General features: G+C 34.2%; 1 protein-coding gene across 5 annotated transcripts in view; it reads right to left on the reverse strand.

Annotated features, from left to right (window-relative positions):
- The window catches only part of Col11a1 (collagen type XI alpha 1 chain), a 531,458-nt gene that overhangs the window by 6,157 nt on the left and 505,985 nt on the right, over nt 1-19,316 (reverse strand). For 4 of the 5 annotated variants that reach the window (XM_033758347.1, XM_033758344.1, XM_033758345.1 and 1 more), the window contains 7 exons: nt 9,865-9,918; nt 8,728-8,835; nt 7,132-7,185; nt 6,987-7,022; nt 6,842-6,895; nt 4,547-4,796; nt 798-910 (listed from right to left, as the gene is read on the reverse strand). In XM_033758347.1, the coding sequence (XP_033614238.1) occupies nt 798-910; nt 4,547-4,796; nt 6,842-6,895; nt 6,987-7,022; nt 7,132-7,185; nt 8,728-8,835; nt 9,865-9,918 (669 nt within the window). Of the gene's footprint in view, nt 1-797; nt 911-4,546; nt 4,797-6,841; nt 6,896-6,986; nt 7,023-7,131; nt 7,186-8,727; nt 8,836-9,864; nt 9,919-13,503; nt 13,574-19,316 lie in introns of those variants that run through there. The other variant, XM_033758346.1, reaches the window with a different exon arrangement.

Below are 19,316 nucleotides of genomic sequence, written 5' to 3' on the forward strand. Positions count from 1 at the left end.
CCGGGGATCGAACTCGGGTCTTTGCACTTGTGAGGCAGGCGGCAGAACCACTGACCTAAATCCCCGGCCCTCCACTCTTAAAATGGAAATTTTAACTTTAATTACAAAAAAATTAGCCACATATATTAATTATTTTGTCTTATATAATTTTTGTGTACTTGTAAGCACATGCCATTTACTAAAGAAAAATAAAACCTATGACATGGATACAATATAGACAAAATGTCCTACATAGAAAATGTTCAAAAAATGCTATTATGCTAATCTAAAAAATTTCCTTATTTAATAAGTTGTGTGCAACTTTAATGATAGAATTCAAGTGATATTGCCACTACTCAGTGAAAATCAAGAAATTTGAAGAGATTACACATTTAAAACATGTAAGTGTAAAGAATATTCTTATTTTACATGAAAGATTAATTTTTAATAAAATTTTGTGTTTTAAGTATAATATGCAGCTGTGAGTTCCACCATGTGGTAACTGGGCAGAAGAATACTATGTAAAAACTCAAATTTGGAACTTAACTATGCTGTGTCATAGAAAGTGATAGAATTTGAGAGAGCAAGCAGGTGCCTAAAGAATACAACTGGGTAAAAAAAAAAGAGGAAGAAGTATTTGTTAACTATGAGCATCACTTTGGTGCCTTATTCATGTTTATGCAAATGAAAGCTCTATTTACCCTGTAAGAAAAGCAGATAAATGAAAATATGACAGTATAATTTTCCTGTTTAGTCCAGTATTGCAAAAACATGGCAAGCACTGCCAACATTCACCACCGAAACAGATTGGTACTTACTCCCTCAGATTTTTTGTCTGGATAAATGCAAGTCTCACCACCAGATGTGAAGTTGCAATAAACTTTGAAGGAATCTCCTGAACAGCCTTGGTTAGGATCAATCCAATATTCACCTAGGAGGTAGGGAAAAAATGTTAGATGCACATTCATTGACGGCACAAATCAAAGGTAATAAAAAAAGAAGTAAGGGAAATGAGCATTCATAGATGTCTTTGCTTTTATGTTTTTTGGCAAATTAAGACATATATTTGAATAGTCGGGAGAGACCTTTTGTCTTTTCTGCCTCAAATCTTTGTAAATAGCTCATAAACTCTATCTAGAATTTTTTTTTTTTTTTTTAGGTTTTAGCACAGCCATCCACTTTTAGGATTCATCTTAAATGTCAGTTTTACAAATAATCTTCTCAATGGCATGAACAACACATGGCCCTACCACCCTGAAAAGGCCCAATCTTGTCAACTTCATGCACATTAGAATCAGAAATATTTGACCCTTAATATTAAATTTCCTATTTCATTTTTCTAATATCAGTATAACAGTCCATACATTTTCTCCTGGCTTATTCATCTCTAACAACGGGAGTATCTAGTTCGCCTCTGAGATCATATAGTTACCTTATTTTCTAGTGAAAATTTAATTTTTCTGTTTTGAACAGGAACCTAAGAAGGCTTTTATTTACATCTGTAAATTCAATGTGCTATTAATGCCATTACTGAAAGGCTGCAGAATGAATTTTATCTTGTTAGCAATTATACAGTCATTCTTCATATAAATGATAAAAATGTTTTTGTTAATTGAAATTACTAGGGGATAAAGCTGATATGCATGTGATAATTACCTTGATTTTTTTCCTGCCATTTTTTCCTGCTTCAACCTCAAGTATTAATTTGAATTATTTCAATGCAATAGTCATGAGATTTTTACTTTTTGAAAGTTCAAAGCTGGGTGTGACAGGACGTGCCGATAATTCCTACTCTGGGAAGCTGAGGCAGGAGGATTGTAATGTCATAAACTGAAATCCAGCCTGGGTAACTTAGGGACTTCGTAAAATCCTGCTTAAAAATCAAAACGAAAATTTAAATTTAAATTTAAAAAAATAAAAATATAAAAACTACGAAGGTTCTGGCTTCAGTCCCCAGGACTGGGAAGAAAAAGAAAGAAAAAAGTCAAATTCCATAAAAGTTCTTAGTATTAAAATTAGCAAAACCTATACATAAGTACTACTACACATAAACTAAGAAAGTACTTTAATACCCAACAACTTCTAATATTGGTCCGGTAGCCTGAATACACTATTTTACAAAAACATTTATCACTTCTTTGTGTTTTGCTTTTTATAATCTGGGTATCACTGTAGGTCAGGGTAGCCTTGAAGTAATTTTGCAGCCCCTGCTGTCAATCCTCTTGCCTCAACCTTCAGAATACTGGGACTACAGGCCTGCATTACCACCGCAGCTCTTTTTCTAATTATATCATCACTATATTCACAACTGAAACAAATTGAACTGCAGGAAAAACACTCAAATAATTAAAAATGATACAAGACTTTAATCTAACAGAAAGAGCCACACTGTTTTTAATATTTTATATGTTTGTAAGAATCTATAATTTGAATTATATGGGAAAATAATTTTACCTCACTTTATTCAATAAACATTATCATGCAATACTCTTTCACAAACTTTTATAACAATCAAAATGTCATTGTTCAAAAATAGTTCGGTACCATGTGGATATTATGTTCACTCTGTCTCTCATTTACCCAACTCTCATTTCTACTGCCTTTTTCCTAAACCAGGCCCCCATCATATCTTTATTAGATCAGTCAACAGTTTCTTAGCCAGCTTCCTTTGTAGACATTTCCCCTTCCCAAATCACGTCAAATCATTTTTCCTAGTTTACTTACTATTGTTTAGCCACAGTGACATTCTTCCAGTTTCACAAAGTCAAATTTTTTGTATTTTTTGAAATTTTGCAAATGTTCTATACTCTCTATGTAGAATACGCCTTTTATTCTTAGCATGGCGACTACCTAGGTTTCAGCATAAATGTTACATCTTTATATATTAACACTTTACTTACCCAAAATCGAATCATTTGTTTTTATATAAATATCCAATTTTTATAATTAGTATCTTAATATAGTACCATATTTTATCCCACCTATACCATTAGATAATAATACATAGCTCAAAACTGGTATTATTTCTGTTCACCTATGAATCTCTGCATGAAGAACAGTGTACTCTTTTCAATTGATTAATAAACAAATATTTTATTTTATTTAAATAATACACTTAAGAATGAATGGACCAAGTGTACACACACACACACACACACACACACACACACACACACACCCTACTGAGAGCTATGGCTCAAAATCAGCTTACCATTCCTAAAGTTTAAAATATTTTTCTTCACCTGAGCTTGTTCAAAATCTTATGTGATTTTATGATTCAGTACAGGCTGCAATATTCTATCCTTGATTTTCAGATTACTTTATTCACCAAGATCTGAAGTGTAAGAATCATACGAAACAGGTACATTCTTTATTTTCATTTAAATGTTGTGCAAACTCAATGGGAATTTGATGAATGGCAAAGTATATTCAAACTTGTGTGTAGGAGAAATTTTCTGGCACAAGCTCAAGCAAAATCATCTAAATACTTTGTTTACATAATGTCACTTAAAGGTAAGTGTCTTTCGATAAATTACTCAATTAAGTGCATCACTTTCAAAAAATGTGATTTTGAAGACTTTGGGAATCAGTTTGCTTCACTATCTGTGTTTTAGTTGTGACAGGCTGTGCTTGATTAATATTTTTATGATTTTTTATGATGGCTGCTAATGAATTATACTAGAGCCTTCTATCTGCACTGAGGTATTTAGATCAGTTAGACCATTCATTATATAAATGATAGTGCAAAAATATTTTCTTGATTGTAAAAGGGGAGGGGCACGATATTTCCTTATAAAATAAAAGATTTAAAATCAGATATACACTTGTAAGTTTAGTAGTTATATGACTTGTCAACAGCATATTTGAAATTGTTTCCTTCTCAGAAAAATGGATATGCAAAGGTTTTGTCAAATAATGAATAATAAGTTATCCTGATTATCATTATTAAATAAGTTATTTAGAGTTGTTTTGGCTATTTTGTGGAACTAAAAGATAAATTTTTGCCCCAAGTGGTCTGGATTCTTAGAGAGTCTGTTAACCAAAACTTGCCAGCTGATACTATAAATAATCATGCTATAAGGATGCTTAATATTTATTGTTCATGGTAATATAAATGGTAATAAAATATAATAATCACATCAAGGTATCAATATTAATTAACAATATCAATATATTAATTTTAGTGCAACATTAATCATACTAACATAAGTTACTAATAACCGTATGTTTAGTAATTGTGTGTATGTACAGATGTACACATGTATAATATCCATTCTGTGAGGTATTTACAAGACAAAATACATTTGTGTTAAATGTAATCATCTAAAAATGATCTGGTCACAATTTGATGAAACGTTATTTAACAGACAAGGATTTCCCAAAGCAGATCGTCAATTAAGATGTATAAATGACTTTTTCTGTCTTTAAGACGATGAATTTATAAGGGTTTGCTTCAGTTTTTTTAGAAAGTGTATTAAACATTTAATTAGAACTTCAATGAGCTGACAGTGCACTTCAGTGACTTAGCTGCTCAGCGCCCTTGCTTTGGCATGTATTATTAACGTACCATCTGGGAAGTCAGGATGGCTGAGGTGCAGGTCTTTACAAGTTCGGGCTGGATTTGTCTGAGTACCCATTGGAAACTTCATGTGCTCAATGTCTTGTTTCAGGGAGTTAAGTGAGCCAAAGATTTCCTCCATTCCATCTGAGTAATCGAGAATATTATCGCCTGCGTCCGCTTGTACACTTTCAGCATGTCTTCTGGTTTTTTTGGGTGACAAGATAGGTAAAGGCTGAATGACCTCACCAGGAGGACCCTGTAAGGAAAGATAATGTCAGTGCAAGTCTTCGAAAAGTAAAATATTCTGAAAATTTTGTTATTGCCAGGATGGTTTTTGTTAGAAGGAAAAATGGTTGGTTTGACTTTTCAAAACTGCAAAATATCTGAGTGAATATAAACTATAATTTCTTCTAAGAAAAACCAAGTGGGATATTGGAGTATTTGTGTGAGCAGATTTCTGCTACTTTACATATTAATGTAATGCAGGTTTATGTTTACCGTGTTATATATGTTACGCCCTTATCTGCTAATTAGGCCAAATTTGATGTCTGACATCCACAGCTATATTTCAAAGATTTTAGAGATTAGAATATCATTTTAAAGCTCTTAAGCTATCAACATAGTACTGCATTTCATAATAATTCATAATCTGAAATCTTAAACTTTTAGAATATGCACATATTAGCATGCTTCAATTTGTTTAACTTAAATATTTATAAATCAACATTTTAAATGAGTGCAGACTTGAATTTGCTTGTATGTTGCCGGGAGCGATGTGCCCTAGATCACTATGGCCAGGCCTACCTCACCTCCTCCTGCAGCAGATGAGGCAGGGCACCACAGGAGAAGAGGTGAGGAGAAGGCGAGGTGGAGCCAAGCCTGGCCAAGAAGAGGACTGTTCCTTCCCCACCATTTGCCTAAGCAACGTCAAGCACTACCTCCTAGAGACCCTCTGCATTCTCTCTGGTCCGAGCAGGCACGCCCTTTCCTTTAGCTTCCCCTAGCTACACTATAAATACAGGTGCTGAGGATGCAAGCCAATCCTTGGGCTTCATCAGGACAAAGGGTTTCCACCTGGTCCTTGGCTTCTTACCCTTCACCGTCATCTTTTTCTTTGTCTGACTTTCTTAATCTCCTACCATCTTTTCTCACTTTGTGAATCTTTCAGCCATGCAGTCGCGGCAGTGTGTAAGAGTAGAACCACAACAAATAAGTCTGTACTATTGTGGGTGGAATTGTATCTTACAAAAAAATCAAATGTTCTATTCATAAACCTCAGCATTTCACAATGAGATTTTATATGATAAGGTCATTGAGGATATAATTGCCTAAGATGAGGTCAGTAGAGTAGGATGGGATCCAGTATGACTGATATAAAGAGGGCAAAATTTCAAAACAGGTGTACATACAAAGGAAAAACATTGTGAAAAAACAGAGGGAGAATCTAACCCACAAGCCAAAGAAAGAGGTTTGAAACAGATATTTCCCAACACAATTTTCTTCCCATCAGAAGAAACTACTCCACTCACATTCTGATCTTGGACTCAGAGTATACAGAAGTGAAAGGTAATTCATTCTGTTCTTTAAGCCAAGCATGACTGCAGTATTTCATTATGACAGCTGTAGCAAACTAATACTCATATAATAGGAAACATTTTAGCTCAAGAAAGGTCACCAAATATTCTTTGACCTAGACTTACCTTTTAGTTGCATCTCTTAATAGTGTATGAAGCTTGGTATCAATCCAATAAATGGTAGTTATTATTGGTGTATTTATTTTATTTTATTTATTTATTTGTTTGAGACAGGGTCTCACTATGTAGTTGAGACTCTCCTGGAACTCACCAGGTAGCCCAGGTTGGTCTCAAACTCACAGCAATCCTCCTGCCTCAGCCTCCCAAGTGCTGGGAATACAGGCATGTGCCACCACACCCGGCTGTTTTTATTAATATTACTATATGAACAAGAAAAAACATGCCTCAAATTTGGAATTTTTCCTAGAGTCAGATATAAACTTCTGTCTGTGGCATACAATTAGTTGGCTTTATTAAAATATAACAAAAATAAATGGTTCTTTTGAAAAATTAAAAAGATTACTACAATATGCAATTACAATATATTTATATTGAATAAGCAAGTAAATACAAAGACAGGTCTTGGATATAGACATAATTACTAATTGCCATAGTTACATTTTCTATAAAATCAAATGTGTTTTTCCATCTGTCTTATGAATTCAGAGAAATCAATGCCATTTTCCACATGCAAATTATCAAAACATCACTCTTAACATGTACGTACCGGAGGCCCAGGAGGCCCTGGAAGACCACTTTCACCCTTTTGGCCAGAAGGTCCCTGTTAGAAAGAAGAGAAAGGACATTGAGAAAACAAAGCAGTGTAACAGGCTTCACTGAAGAGTTATAGTGTTAAAGGGAAAAATACTTACAGAAGAGCCTTTATTACCCTTTGGTCCTTGAGGACCCTAGAAAACAGGAAGTCAAAAGCAAAGATCAAAATCAGAATCATCTGTGTCTCTTTGGTTCACTTATAACTTAACACTACATTATGAAGTTCTTTTCTTTTGTACTTACTGGTAATCCTGGAGGGCCGGGTGGGCCTATGGGGCCAGCAGGACCTTGAATTCCCTAGAGGGAAAATCATCCAGTTTAATGAATTTTCCTCAGCTATCCATTTTCATGGTTTGCATAACCATACACATCCTAGAACTTAGAGAATTTGAAAATACTTAAGCATAAGATACAAAATTTCCAAATTTTTACCAGCTGCTCCTCAAAGGACTATTATCAAGAATATATAAATAACTCAAAACAATCAGCCCCTCCAAATATAAAGACCCGATTCAAAAATGGGCATCTGAAATGAACAGACATTTCTCTGACAAAGAAGTAAAAGTAGCAAGTAAATATATGAAAAAATGTTCTATATCACTGGTCACTCGAGAGATGCAGATATAAACAACACTGAGATTCCACCTCACCCCACAAAGAATGTCTGCTATCAAGAAATCAACCAATAACAAATGTTGGCGGGGTTGTGGGGAGAAAAGAGCCCTTCTCCATTGTTGGTGGGAGTGCAGACTGGTGCAACCCCTATGGAAATCAATATGGATATACCTCAAAGAGCTGGGACTAGAGGTTTCCCTTTGACCCAGCCATCCCTCTTCTGGGTTTCTTGCCAAAAGAATTAAAAGAATCATACCAGAGTGATATATGCACACCCATATTTACAGTGGCACAGTTTGTAATAGCTAAAACTTAGAAACAACCCACTTGACCATCAGTTGGAGATTGAATAAAGATGTGGTTTTTCTATACAATGGAATACTACTCAGCCATAAAGAATGAAAAATTAGACTCATTCATAGGAAAATGGATAGATATTGAGGATATACTCCTAAGTGAAATAAATAAATCACACATGTGTAAATACTGAATAGCTTCTTGGTGTGAATTAACTGTAATAGTACATAAGATCCTAATGAGATAACTGACATTGTGAAATGGGAAGAAAAGGGCTAAAGGTGTAGGGAAATTGGGAAGGTTAGGGGAAAGGTAATCATGGAAAAAATATCTGAAAATGAAAAAAATGGAAATAAAATATTTGTAAATGGGGAAGGGAGGAGGGGGTGAAGAGAGGGCAGGGACAAGGGGAAAAAATGAAAACCAAGACCACCTGTCATGTAAAGGTACAAAATCCCAATAATGAATGTAACTGTACTGTATACCTAAAATGTACCAATAAACTCAATAAAAGAAAAAAATGTATGTTAAAAGATACAAAATTTCCATTGGGAATAAAAACAATTTTTACAAAGTAGTTGAGTATTTCCCATTTGGTATAAGTTTTAATATTATGTCTGTAAATAGAAATTGCATACATATATGTCTTCATACCCTGCAGCCCTTAGAATAGCATTTGCAGGTGATAAGGGTTCAACACTTCTGAAATGTAATTTTTAGGATTTTTAAACTTAAACCGTATACTGTTTATTTTAAAATTAAATGAAAATCTCCTTGCAAACACCATTGACTAAAGCAAACGAAAATAGAGTTGTTCTAAATTACCTATTTGACCATGTTTAAAGGAATGTGACCATCTCTGCGTGTGTGCATGCACACATGCATTATAGGAAAAGAGTAAGAAAAGTCACCTAGACTTTTACTCACCCCATCCCCCTTGGCTCCTGGAGACCCTTGGGTACCAGGGAGCCCTCTGTCACCTTTTTCCCCTTGCTCTCCTGGAGGACCAATCAGGCCAATTAAACCTGGATGTCCCTTTGGAAGAAACAGAAAAACATTAGTAATATATAAATTACAGCTCTCATTAAATTCTAGTCATAAAATATTTGTACATTGAATTTATGGAACATAATAATTAACAATATAAAGTATATTAAAGTAGCTCTGCTAAATGGGAAGTTGAGTTGAGTTTTTTGTCCTCACCTAACTGGATCATTTACTGTCTAAATTAGGTCTGGTTTTTATTAAGGCTGGAGAATATTATGGAACAAAATGCTTTCCAAAAATACCATCTTCAATGTTTCATTTGAGGATCCTTCAACTCAAAGGACCCATTAACGTACCTCCATGTGTAATACTAGTGACATAAACAATCAAAGACTCATTATTTTAGTAAGAATCTCATTTATTATTAAACCATTTCTATTCTTTAGAGAATATGAAATCTTTAAAAGACATTTGGAAATTTAAAAATAATCCAAGTAATATTAATGCCATTCTTAAAAAGTTTTTTTTGTTGTTCTTGTTGTTTTTTTTTTTCTATTTGATGCAACACAGTATAAATCCTGGGAGATCAAATTACTACTTGAAAAAAAAATTTTAGTTTATTTTTTATTTTCATTTTTAAAAACATAAAAATGGCCAGTTTGTTATTCCATCTGCTCATTTTCTAAATATTGAGTTTAGTCTCACCATATGCTCTTTCCATATGGTTTCTTAGAAGGAGACATTGAGGAGATACAATACTGAATTTTAAGGGCCAGGAATTTGGCTCAGTGGTTCTGTTGCCTGTCTTGCAAGTACAAGGTCCTAAATTTGATCCCCAGTACCAGAAAACAAAAACAAACAAACAAACAAAAAACAAGCTCTGAATTTTAGTATGCTTTTCACATTTATTTTGCATACTTTCTCTTCTCTAAATATGCCTAGGAAGCTAAAACTCTATAGCTTTTTCCCATGGTTAGAATGACAACACTATTTTAAATTTTCTTTTGAATTATTTTAATATGCAAAACAAATCACTTCTACTAGTACATCAAAGTGATAATAGCACATTCTTCTCACCTTTTCACCCTTGGAACCAGGATCACCTTTGAGACCAGGTAAGCCAGGAGGTCCCTAAATTTAAAAAAAGATAAACACATAGAGTAGGCCAGAATTAGTCATGTTACTATTTCCAGAACTGGTATGGCTATAGAAATATAGAGCTTCAAAACTAGTAATAATTAGTACTACTTTATTTTTTACAATTTTGTATAAATGCATATATTTAAAACACCATGGTTTAATTTGTGATCATTTTGTTAAACTATAACATTGATAACATTTTTGTTAAGTACAAAAGCTTAGAAATAGAACAAGGCTCGCGTAGATTTTAGCTGAAGCAGTAAGTTTTTGATTACACTAATTTTAATGAAAGGGATTAAATTATACAGTGAGTCAATCACATATTTCTACACTAAACTCACTTCAAAGGCTACAATATTTTCAGTAATTTGTTTCAATACCCTCAGATTTATAGCAGTCAGTTCATCTTTGAAAACCACAGAAAAAAATTATGAGGATTTTAACACTGTTTTTGTTGGTACTTAAGTAACAACTACATTTGTATGTCTTAGAGTTGTTTCCCAACATTGCCAGAATAAGAATACAAGTTCTTTATATAGTAGCTTGAAATAGATTGTGCAATTCTAGGCTATGGGGAATATTTTAAATTATACTTTCATTTCTCACGCTTTCCTCTTGAAAGCTAGAATTATTTCACTATAACTCCTAGAGAGAGAGATGTACAAAGACCTAATAATCCCAATGATAGTGTGCATATAAACTTCTTATAGTAATGTATCTTCAGTATTCACAGCAATCCTGATGAAATAGCTGTTTATATCCTGTACATTGTGAGAAACTGGGTGATTCAACTTACAATACCAAAGCTAGAATTCGAACCCAGGTCTGTGACTCAAGTCCAAGATAATTCTACTCTATAACACTGGACTCCTTAGAGTGACAAGAATGGGCAATTTGAAGACAGTGCTATCAGAAGTGATACAGAAGATATTGCCAAAGATTCTAAAGCAGTTCAGCAAACTACTAAAGAAAGTCAGCCTCCAAAAAGGGGACCATTCACATGCTGAAAGTTTCCAGGAGGAGAGGCTTCTACACAGAAGACAGGACTGTGAGAAACATTCAGTATGTGACTTTGAGGACAGAAGACAAAACTTTTTGAATATTGAATTGAAAACCCTTATGCATGAATCGGAAATGCCCTTGGTAAATTATCATGCAGTATGTTTAATTGCTGAAAAACAAATATTTCAGAGCAGATGGTATTTGATGATTTTTTCCTACTCTTAATAAATAATTGTGAATTGAATGCTTGAAAAATCAAGGCTGCCAGAAATATCAAGGGGATTTAGCCCTTCAAAGATTATGGGGAATAATCTACAGATTAGGATTTTATGTCACAGAGACCTGAGAAGAGCTATGCGTTCTGGGAGAATTTTAAAATGATCAAATGTGATGCCATTCATTTTATTCCTAAAGAAGCAGAAATCCAGAAACATTAATTTTATGAAATCATAAGGCTTGCTAATGGACAAAGGGAGAATTCAACCTCTAGTCTGATGAATCAATGTTGTTTCCTTGAAAGAAATAGTTTCTGTTTCATCATATAAAACAACATATCAAAAGGTAGGGTTTTTTTCTCATTAGTTAATTGGTATTAACCCCTTGATCTTCACCATATATTTCCTCAAAAATTCTTTAATTTTTGAACTCTCATAACAGTTGGGAATACTAGCTTTTTCATAATTAATCTCTCACAACAGTAATCTCATTTTAACTTCTAAAATGATTTTCATATATAAATGACATAATTTAATGGCAAAGAAGTATATTTATCATTATATATATATATATATATATAAACTGTAGTGTAATGACTTTTATAATCCAATCCATATATTGTTATATTTTAGGAAAATTATGATAACTAACTTGGTCTATCTTTCTATTCATGTAAATACTTATATTGATGATCCATACAGAAAATTTTTAAAAAGTCTATAAATTGATGTATTCCAACTTGAAGCAACACAAAATAAACTTCATGTTCTAAAATTATGAAAGGAACACTATTTGAGCAATAGCTGTTGCTAGTAGGAGTGTAACTGACACTCAAAGATGATTTATAAGTATGACTCATGAAATTAATGCCAAGATAATTTATATTAGTCACTACTGCATGCATACAAGTAAGGCTCCAAGCAATTAGAACACACTATTCTTTGCCTTCTCTGGGAATTTCAATTATATTGATTGAACTGAATTATTTGTTATGCATTTAACAGTGATTTTGGTCATGGTACATAGAAAGTAAATTGTTTTAACTTTTAGCAACTTACATCATGTGTCATCGTTATTATCTCTTCTACCGGGCTACCATGAGTAATTTTTTCCCCTACTAGAGCCACTGTGATTCATCAGTGTGAACGATCTCATAATATGCCAGTCCATACATTTTGTGACTTTAGAGTATTAGGGGAGATGAGCTTGATCCAAACAGTGTGATGTAGCAGTGCAGAGTGTGAAGGGTTCAGAGAAGGATAGGCTTGGTTACAACGCAATCGTCTTAGAAACTGATTTTAGCTGAGTGAAGACCTACAGTTTGCTCATTTGCAAACTAGAAAATGCAATTCGTATTTTATGAGGCTATTGGGAGAATGGTAGATAAGCACTTCCCAATCCTTTGGTCCTGAGCCCTACTTCCCGACTGAAATGATGCCTGTCAGAAGTAAGAACAACATGAATCAAAATTCTCTTTGAAACAGTATTTTGTGCCATTTAATATACTTGTATTTGCTTTAACTCATAAACGAATTTCAAATTCTCTATAGATATAAAAGTGGGCAATTTACCTAGATCATTGTATTAACAAGCATTTTTTTTTCTACAGGAAATACATGGAGTGATCAAAAGATCACTTAAAATATTATTATAGTGAAAGACACAGTGCCTCTAATCTCCCTCAAAATTCTACTCCATTCTTCAAACACACTTATTCCATCTTTCCTTGCATTTTCTGAAGCGGTTCTGGAAATCCTGTCTCCTGTCAGAAGATGTGACTCAAAATACAGTGAATGTTTTTACCAAGTGTCATGTAATAGAAAGGCAAGCTCTTTGAAAGCACTGTGGTTTTTCGTCATCCAACTTATTCACCATATCTGGTGCTAGCTGCTCCTATCATAGTCAAAATGCCTGTGATAGAAAATCGCTTTGAACTGATTCAGGGCACCACAGCGGCCACGGCAGTGCAACTAAAGACACTCATGAAAGAGGACTTTCAGAACTGCTTCAGAAAGTGCCAAGTGGAGTGGGGATAAATGCGCTTGCAGCAAGAGGGAATACCTCGCCAGAGATTATTGGCAATGTGTCATTTACTGTAAGCACTTTGAAAAACATTTTGGATGCACGTTCACTTTAGTTTTTGACCACAGACCCTCATATTGCAACTTTAAGAATGTTTAACCATAGCTGCCAGGGATGGAGCTCAGTGTCACCGCGCCTGCCTCGCAAGCACAAGGTCCTGAGTTTCATCCTCGGTACCAAACAAACAAACAAACAAAAAAAATTTAACAGTATTCTTCTAAGAAGGACAATTTTATTAAAATACCTCTGAAGGGTAGATTCCAACATTGCACCTCCCTGTAGTTTAGGGTACCCTGCAGTGCTGAACCACAAACTGTAGCTTTCCAAGCAGCAGCATTAGCATCATCTGTGGATTTGTTAGAAAGTCAAGTCCTAAAGCTCATCCAGACCAAATGAATCAGAAATTATGAGCCTGCAGTCCTGTAGTCTATTCCATAAGTTTGTTGCATATTAAAATTTGAGAAACATCACTGTGTTACCAGGCCCCATGTTTAGTCAAATCAACACACAAAATAGAAGAATTTAAGCCTGAAAAATCTAATATGTATTAAAATAAAATTATGGCCTATTTAATTTACTAGCCTACTAATTTTATAACTGATATATTTTGTATTTGCTTTTTCATACGTTTGTTTTGAGACAGGGTCTAGTCATACATTTTATTTATTTATTTTTGGTACCAGGGATCAAACTCAGGACCTTGGGCTTGCAAGACAGGCAGCAGACCCATTGAGCTAAATCCCTGGCCCCTAGCTGTATAATTTAGATTAAACTCACTTTGTAACCCAGGCTGGCCTTAAACTCACAGAGATTCTTCTGTCTCAGCCTCATCGGTCCTGGTATCCTGATGTGTGCCACCCACGCCTGTGTGTATCTACTTTATTTTAATAGTTTCAGAAATATCTGTGAAAACAGCAATTTAAGGGAAAACAAACTACCAAGAGCATCTTTACAAAACTTCATAAAATTCCCTAATAGTATCTTTAAGGAAATAATATAAACTTGTACCTGATACAATCAAATAATAGTTGATTGAAGTCGTATTACCATCAGACTCAGTGTTAGAAGAATATGGAATTCAAAAATAGGGAAAAATAGTTCTAAAAATGTAATTGTGTAAAAAGAAACAAATGTACCAATAGCAGAAACTATTTAAGAACATTCGTCAGCATTGATATATAGTAAAAATCAATATAAAATATGATTAAAATATGGTATTACTTACTTTCTATATTCTCATTTTCTAATCAAACATTCAAATATGTGATACATTTTATGAAAGTTTCGCTCTGTGTAAGAAAACTGATACAGATGCCTTGTTGGGCACCAGCATTTCACTTACTTTTATAGTCAACAAATTATCAAGTTGTAGTGGATTGACTAATGGTCAGCTTGTAACACCCAGTTGAACTAGGTCAGCGTGGTCTGGACATGGAGGATCCGCCTGAAGATTGTTACCAATAGCCATAAAAAGAGAACTGAGGGGAAGATTTTGGCCTATTGATTTTCTAGGAGAAGTTTGCTTCAGATGGTTTTCCCGATGCTAACTATGCTGTTCTCGTTGGAGGAGGAGCTCAGGACCTCGCTGTCCCTGGGAAAGGCTGCTGCTTTCATCAGGGGAGCTCTGATCTTTACCTTAAGCATCACTTCCTGGCTCCAATGTGGACTCCTCAACTTGGTGGCACAAACCCTTTATCTCACAAGCATAGATTTCCTGGCTTCCACTACTGGCCTTTAGGCCTTGCAAGTGCAGATCCTTCATACGGACACGCATGAGACATTGCCGTGGGCTGCGGGCCACTGGCTGGACTTGAGGAGGGCACTGCCTTGGACTCTAAGCTGTTATCTGGACTTGTGTGAGAGACTGCTGGGATCTAAACCCTCCGTTGAGTGTGTTGGGGTTCTAGTGTGTGGTTAATCTCTTGCACTCCTTGCATCGGACTCTTTGGGTAATCATTGTAAAATAACCTTAGAAGGTATGTGTCCTGGATTTAACCAATGTATTCCCTCGCCCAATCCTGCTGACTACAGCACAAGTCTATCATCTCATTCTTTGAAATTTATTCATAAGATATTCTAAAAATAACTATGTCTAATGTGAGTATGAAAGAAAAATCAGGCTTGCCAAAGACTGTCTAAACAGGGAAGCAGAGCACAAATGTTTATTATCATTAGTTTTAGATTTGTTACAGATGAATATGTATCATCTTCCTCACACCATTCTAACAGCACAAGCCAAAATGACAAAAGGGAAATAATCCTAATTCTAATTGTATGGGCTTAATAATGACTATAATAAGCATTATTTGTTTTAAATGCATTTTAAATTTTTTCTATAAATATTATTATTGAATGAGTTAGTGAGAAGTAAAGATATTTACTCCTCTAAATGAATAAGTGCTCAAGAAATTGCAAACTATATGTAAAGATGAATTTTCCAAGGAAAATCAGTTTTCTGTTTTCATCAGCTGGCAATAGATATTGGTAGTGTTTTGATACTGAAAGTAGTTATAAATATCCCTCTGAAGCCGGAACGGATCAAAAACATCAGCTCTGCATATGAAAATGTGATTTCAAGTTTACATGTTTTCAACTTCCTCTTTAAGGTATTGTAAATTGAAAACTCCAGAGAAATGCATAATTCATATGCAATAAAGAGGAAAGGAAAACAGGGACCCATACATTCTTAAGTGTCTGGAATACACACTCAAATACTTTCCCCCTCAGTAGTCTGCTTTATGGAATATTTGCCTTTTCTGCATCTCAAGACTCCAGTGCATTGAAATTTAAAGAACTGAAGATTCCATGCTTCACTGAGCAGATAAAGGTGAGAAGTTTTGTTTAATTTGCTATACAACAAAGGCTTTATTATTAAGACTCATTTTATCACTAGAAAAAGCTGTGCATCGCAACCTGAAGGTATCATTGAAGAAAAACTAATTTTCTGTAATTTAATAACTCAACTTACCTTACATTCAGGTTTTTATGTTTGAAAAGAATGCTATCAGATCTTTTATTTATCACTTGATAAAAAAGGAATACTAGACAATATTAAACTTGTCTGAAGATAAATGCTGAATAATGTTTCAGCTGCACTAGAATGAATAGGTAAAAGTGAAAGAATATGGAAACATATTTTTCTAAAGTAAAATAATGTGGAAACAAAAGCTTAAAACTAAAACAAGTGCTAACTGTGCTATCAAAAAATCAAATATTAGTTTTTAAAATCATGACATGTTATTTGTTACCTTGTAGCAGACAGCAGAATTTAGTCATCATTACTCTTCTCCTTAAAACACTTATTCTGATTTAATATCTGTTGTTTACTATCCAAAAAAATTCCTAATGGAATTTTATATGTAGGATGAGCACTTTCCTTAGGTCACTTTTAGTTACTAAATATATTATTTATTTATCTTTTTTCCCTGGATGATTCTAAGTGTGTGTACATATCGTAAATACAGAGGTGTAAGTTAAATCTTATTGTGAGAAAAGTTTAACTTTTAGCACAAAAGTAAATTATGCACCTCTACAAAATTGTACTACAGCTGATAATGTACAGTGAGTGCTATCAAGCAAAAATCATTTAAAAGTTTAAAATACCTGTTTTACTATACTATAAAAAAGAACATCCCCCCCGTACTCAATTTGAATCCACTAACTTCACACTAAACTACATTCCCTGACTTCACACTAAACTACATACCCTCGCTCCCTTTTAAAATTTGATTTTTTTCTGGGCATAGTGGAACATTCAGGAGGCTGAGGAAAAAGGATCATCAAGAGTTTGAGGTCAGCTTTGACCATATAGTGAGTTCAAGGTCAACCTGAGCTACATGAGCCTTTGTCTCCAAAAAACATTGTTTTTATTTTTTTTAGTTTTGAGATAAAGTCTTGCTCGTTCACTAAATTGGCCAAGCTGGGCTGCAGCTTGAGATGTGCCTGCCTCAGCTTCCCAAGCGTGCACCACAATGCCTGGGTAACCGATTAATTTCATTTCCAGAAAATTCCTATGAAATTATTAAACTCGATGTGGGTAACGGAGAAGTGCAGTCATCTAATTAAGTAGCTGACAAACTGTAAAGATGAAAGTAGGTAAGTGTATTTATTGAACAGCTAAGTTTCATATATAAATTGGGGTAAAGGAAAATGCCTTGAGAGCGTGATCTAGAGGAACACTACTTTAGTGAGATACAGGCAGCTAGCAGAAGGGGAAAAGAGACCTATAGGCAGTTACAGAACTCTACTAAGCAAGACACGAAAGTGGGCATGATTGTATTTATAATTATAGTGAGGAAAAATGTAAATTCCATGTGGATTAATTTCTAGTTTAATGTAAACTTGTATAACTTTTCAAATCTCTATTAGTCTTAACCTCGTGTATATTAGCCACAATCTAAGACTCTCTACTTTTCTAATGTTGCCACACTTCTAATCAAGGAAGGATCCCCATAGGGGATGACATTCAAATAATCTTGCCCTGGGTGTGCTGAGCTTTACTCGATTCTATTACAGTACGTAATACCTTTTTTTCACAAACTCAAGTCTTGCCATGAGTCTGGTAGCAAACCAAGTTGGATGAGAACTCAATCAAATTCAATGTTGACCTTATGGGGTAATTTGATTCAGCTCTTGTCCAGTTTGGTTTCCAACCAGAGTCATAGATAGAGAATTGAGTTCGGTGACTGAGTCACCACTGTATTTATCCTGCTGTACTCTAATCCTATAAGTGATCTTGAACTTGTTGATCTTTTTCCATTTACTTTAATAGCCAGCAACTTACAAACCAGAGCATATAAAATACATCTGTGTGAACTGAGGTTAAATTTAATTACTCTTCCCTTAATAGACAGGAGTGGCTATTTTTCAAAATATTTATGATTATTTCTTTTATTTAATATTTATTTATTTGATGCTGCTGGTATACATCAATGGTGTAAGTGTGCTGTAACTATCTTATTTATCTTATGAATGAACATAAAAATTCTATGAGTTTGGAGATGCTAATACCTCAGTTTAACTCATTAAAATTTTTCACTGTTTCAGGAGAAAGATGCTCTGAAATTTCTCATTTTCAAAAAGAAGAATCAATGCTAACAAAGTTGAGAGTGTGTAACTTTCCTGATGTCAGCCCATGAGTAATCAGTAGTATTAACTTTGTAAAACAACTTTGACTTTAGATGATCTTAACAAGTAAACATGATAAGCTACTTCTCACACTGGTTTTAAAATTACGTATTAAAATTTTAGGTGAGTTGAAAAAAATCATTAAATTGCCATATATTTTTCTGCATACTCTCACCTCATGAGGAATAGCAAGATTTCCATAAAGGCTAGATATCACAGTCAAGCTAGGTGAAGATGTGAAAACACACAACATGGTGACATTATAAGTTATCGCCAAACAAACCAGCAGCTCTAGAGTGGAGTAGTCTCATGCCACTCACTCCTGATGATTACCTTTCCAGTTTACCTAAAGGACCCGAATTGTTCAGCTCTCTTCTACTATAAATGTACATCTACATAAGAGTCAGAAATACAAACTTTTCCAAGCTAGAATCAGGTGGCATGCCTGATGCTTTTATTTTTTAGTATTAGCTAAAGGAAATCCTCAGCATGGTACATTTTATTGCATCTGCAGACAGATCAGAGTACTTCCTGGAAAAATTGAAATGACAAGATAGCATCTCTGGCAAATTTTAGGATAATAAAGCAAAGTATTTTTTCTTCCAGGCTCTGACTCTGTGAAAGTTAACAGTTTTCTGTAGCTAAGAAGAATATTCTCTAAATACTGGCACAGGAGGGGAGTTAATCCTGCTTGAGCCAGGGATTTACTTCTATATGATCAGATTATGTGCAGAGTTGATAAATTCCTGCTTGAAGTCAATTAGGGTTTGAAAATGTTTCTCCAGTTCCAAAATAATAATCTTTAACTTCTTCATTGAAACTTTAAAATTAAAATATTTAACATTTATATAATAGTTGTGAGATATATTACAGAAAATTACAGTATCTCTATTAAAAAGAAAAGCCAAAATTTCTCCTGACTAACTAGGATTGTGAATCCCAGTTTTGATGGCTTTCCATAT

Source organism: Fukomys damarensis, unplaced genomic scaffold (genome assembly GCF_012274545.1).
Source record: "Fukomys damarensis isolate Sample0158 unplaced genomic scaffold, DMR_v1.0_HiC HiC_scaffold_33, whole genome shotgun sequence".
In the NCBI taxonomy this organism is placed as follows: domain Eukaryota; kingdom Metazoa; phylum Chordata; class Mammalia; order Rodentia; family Bathyergidae; genus Fukomys; species Fukomys damarensis.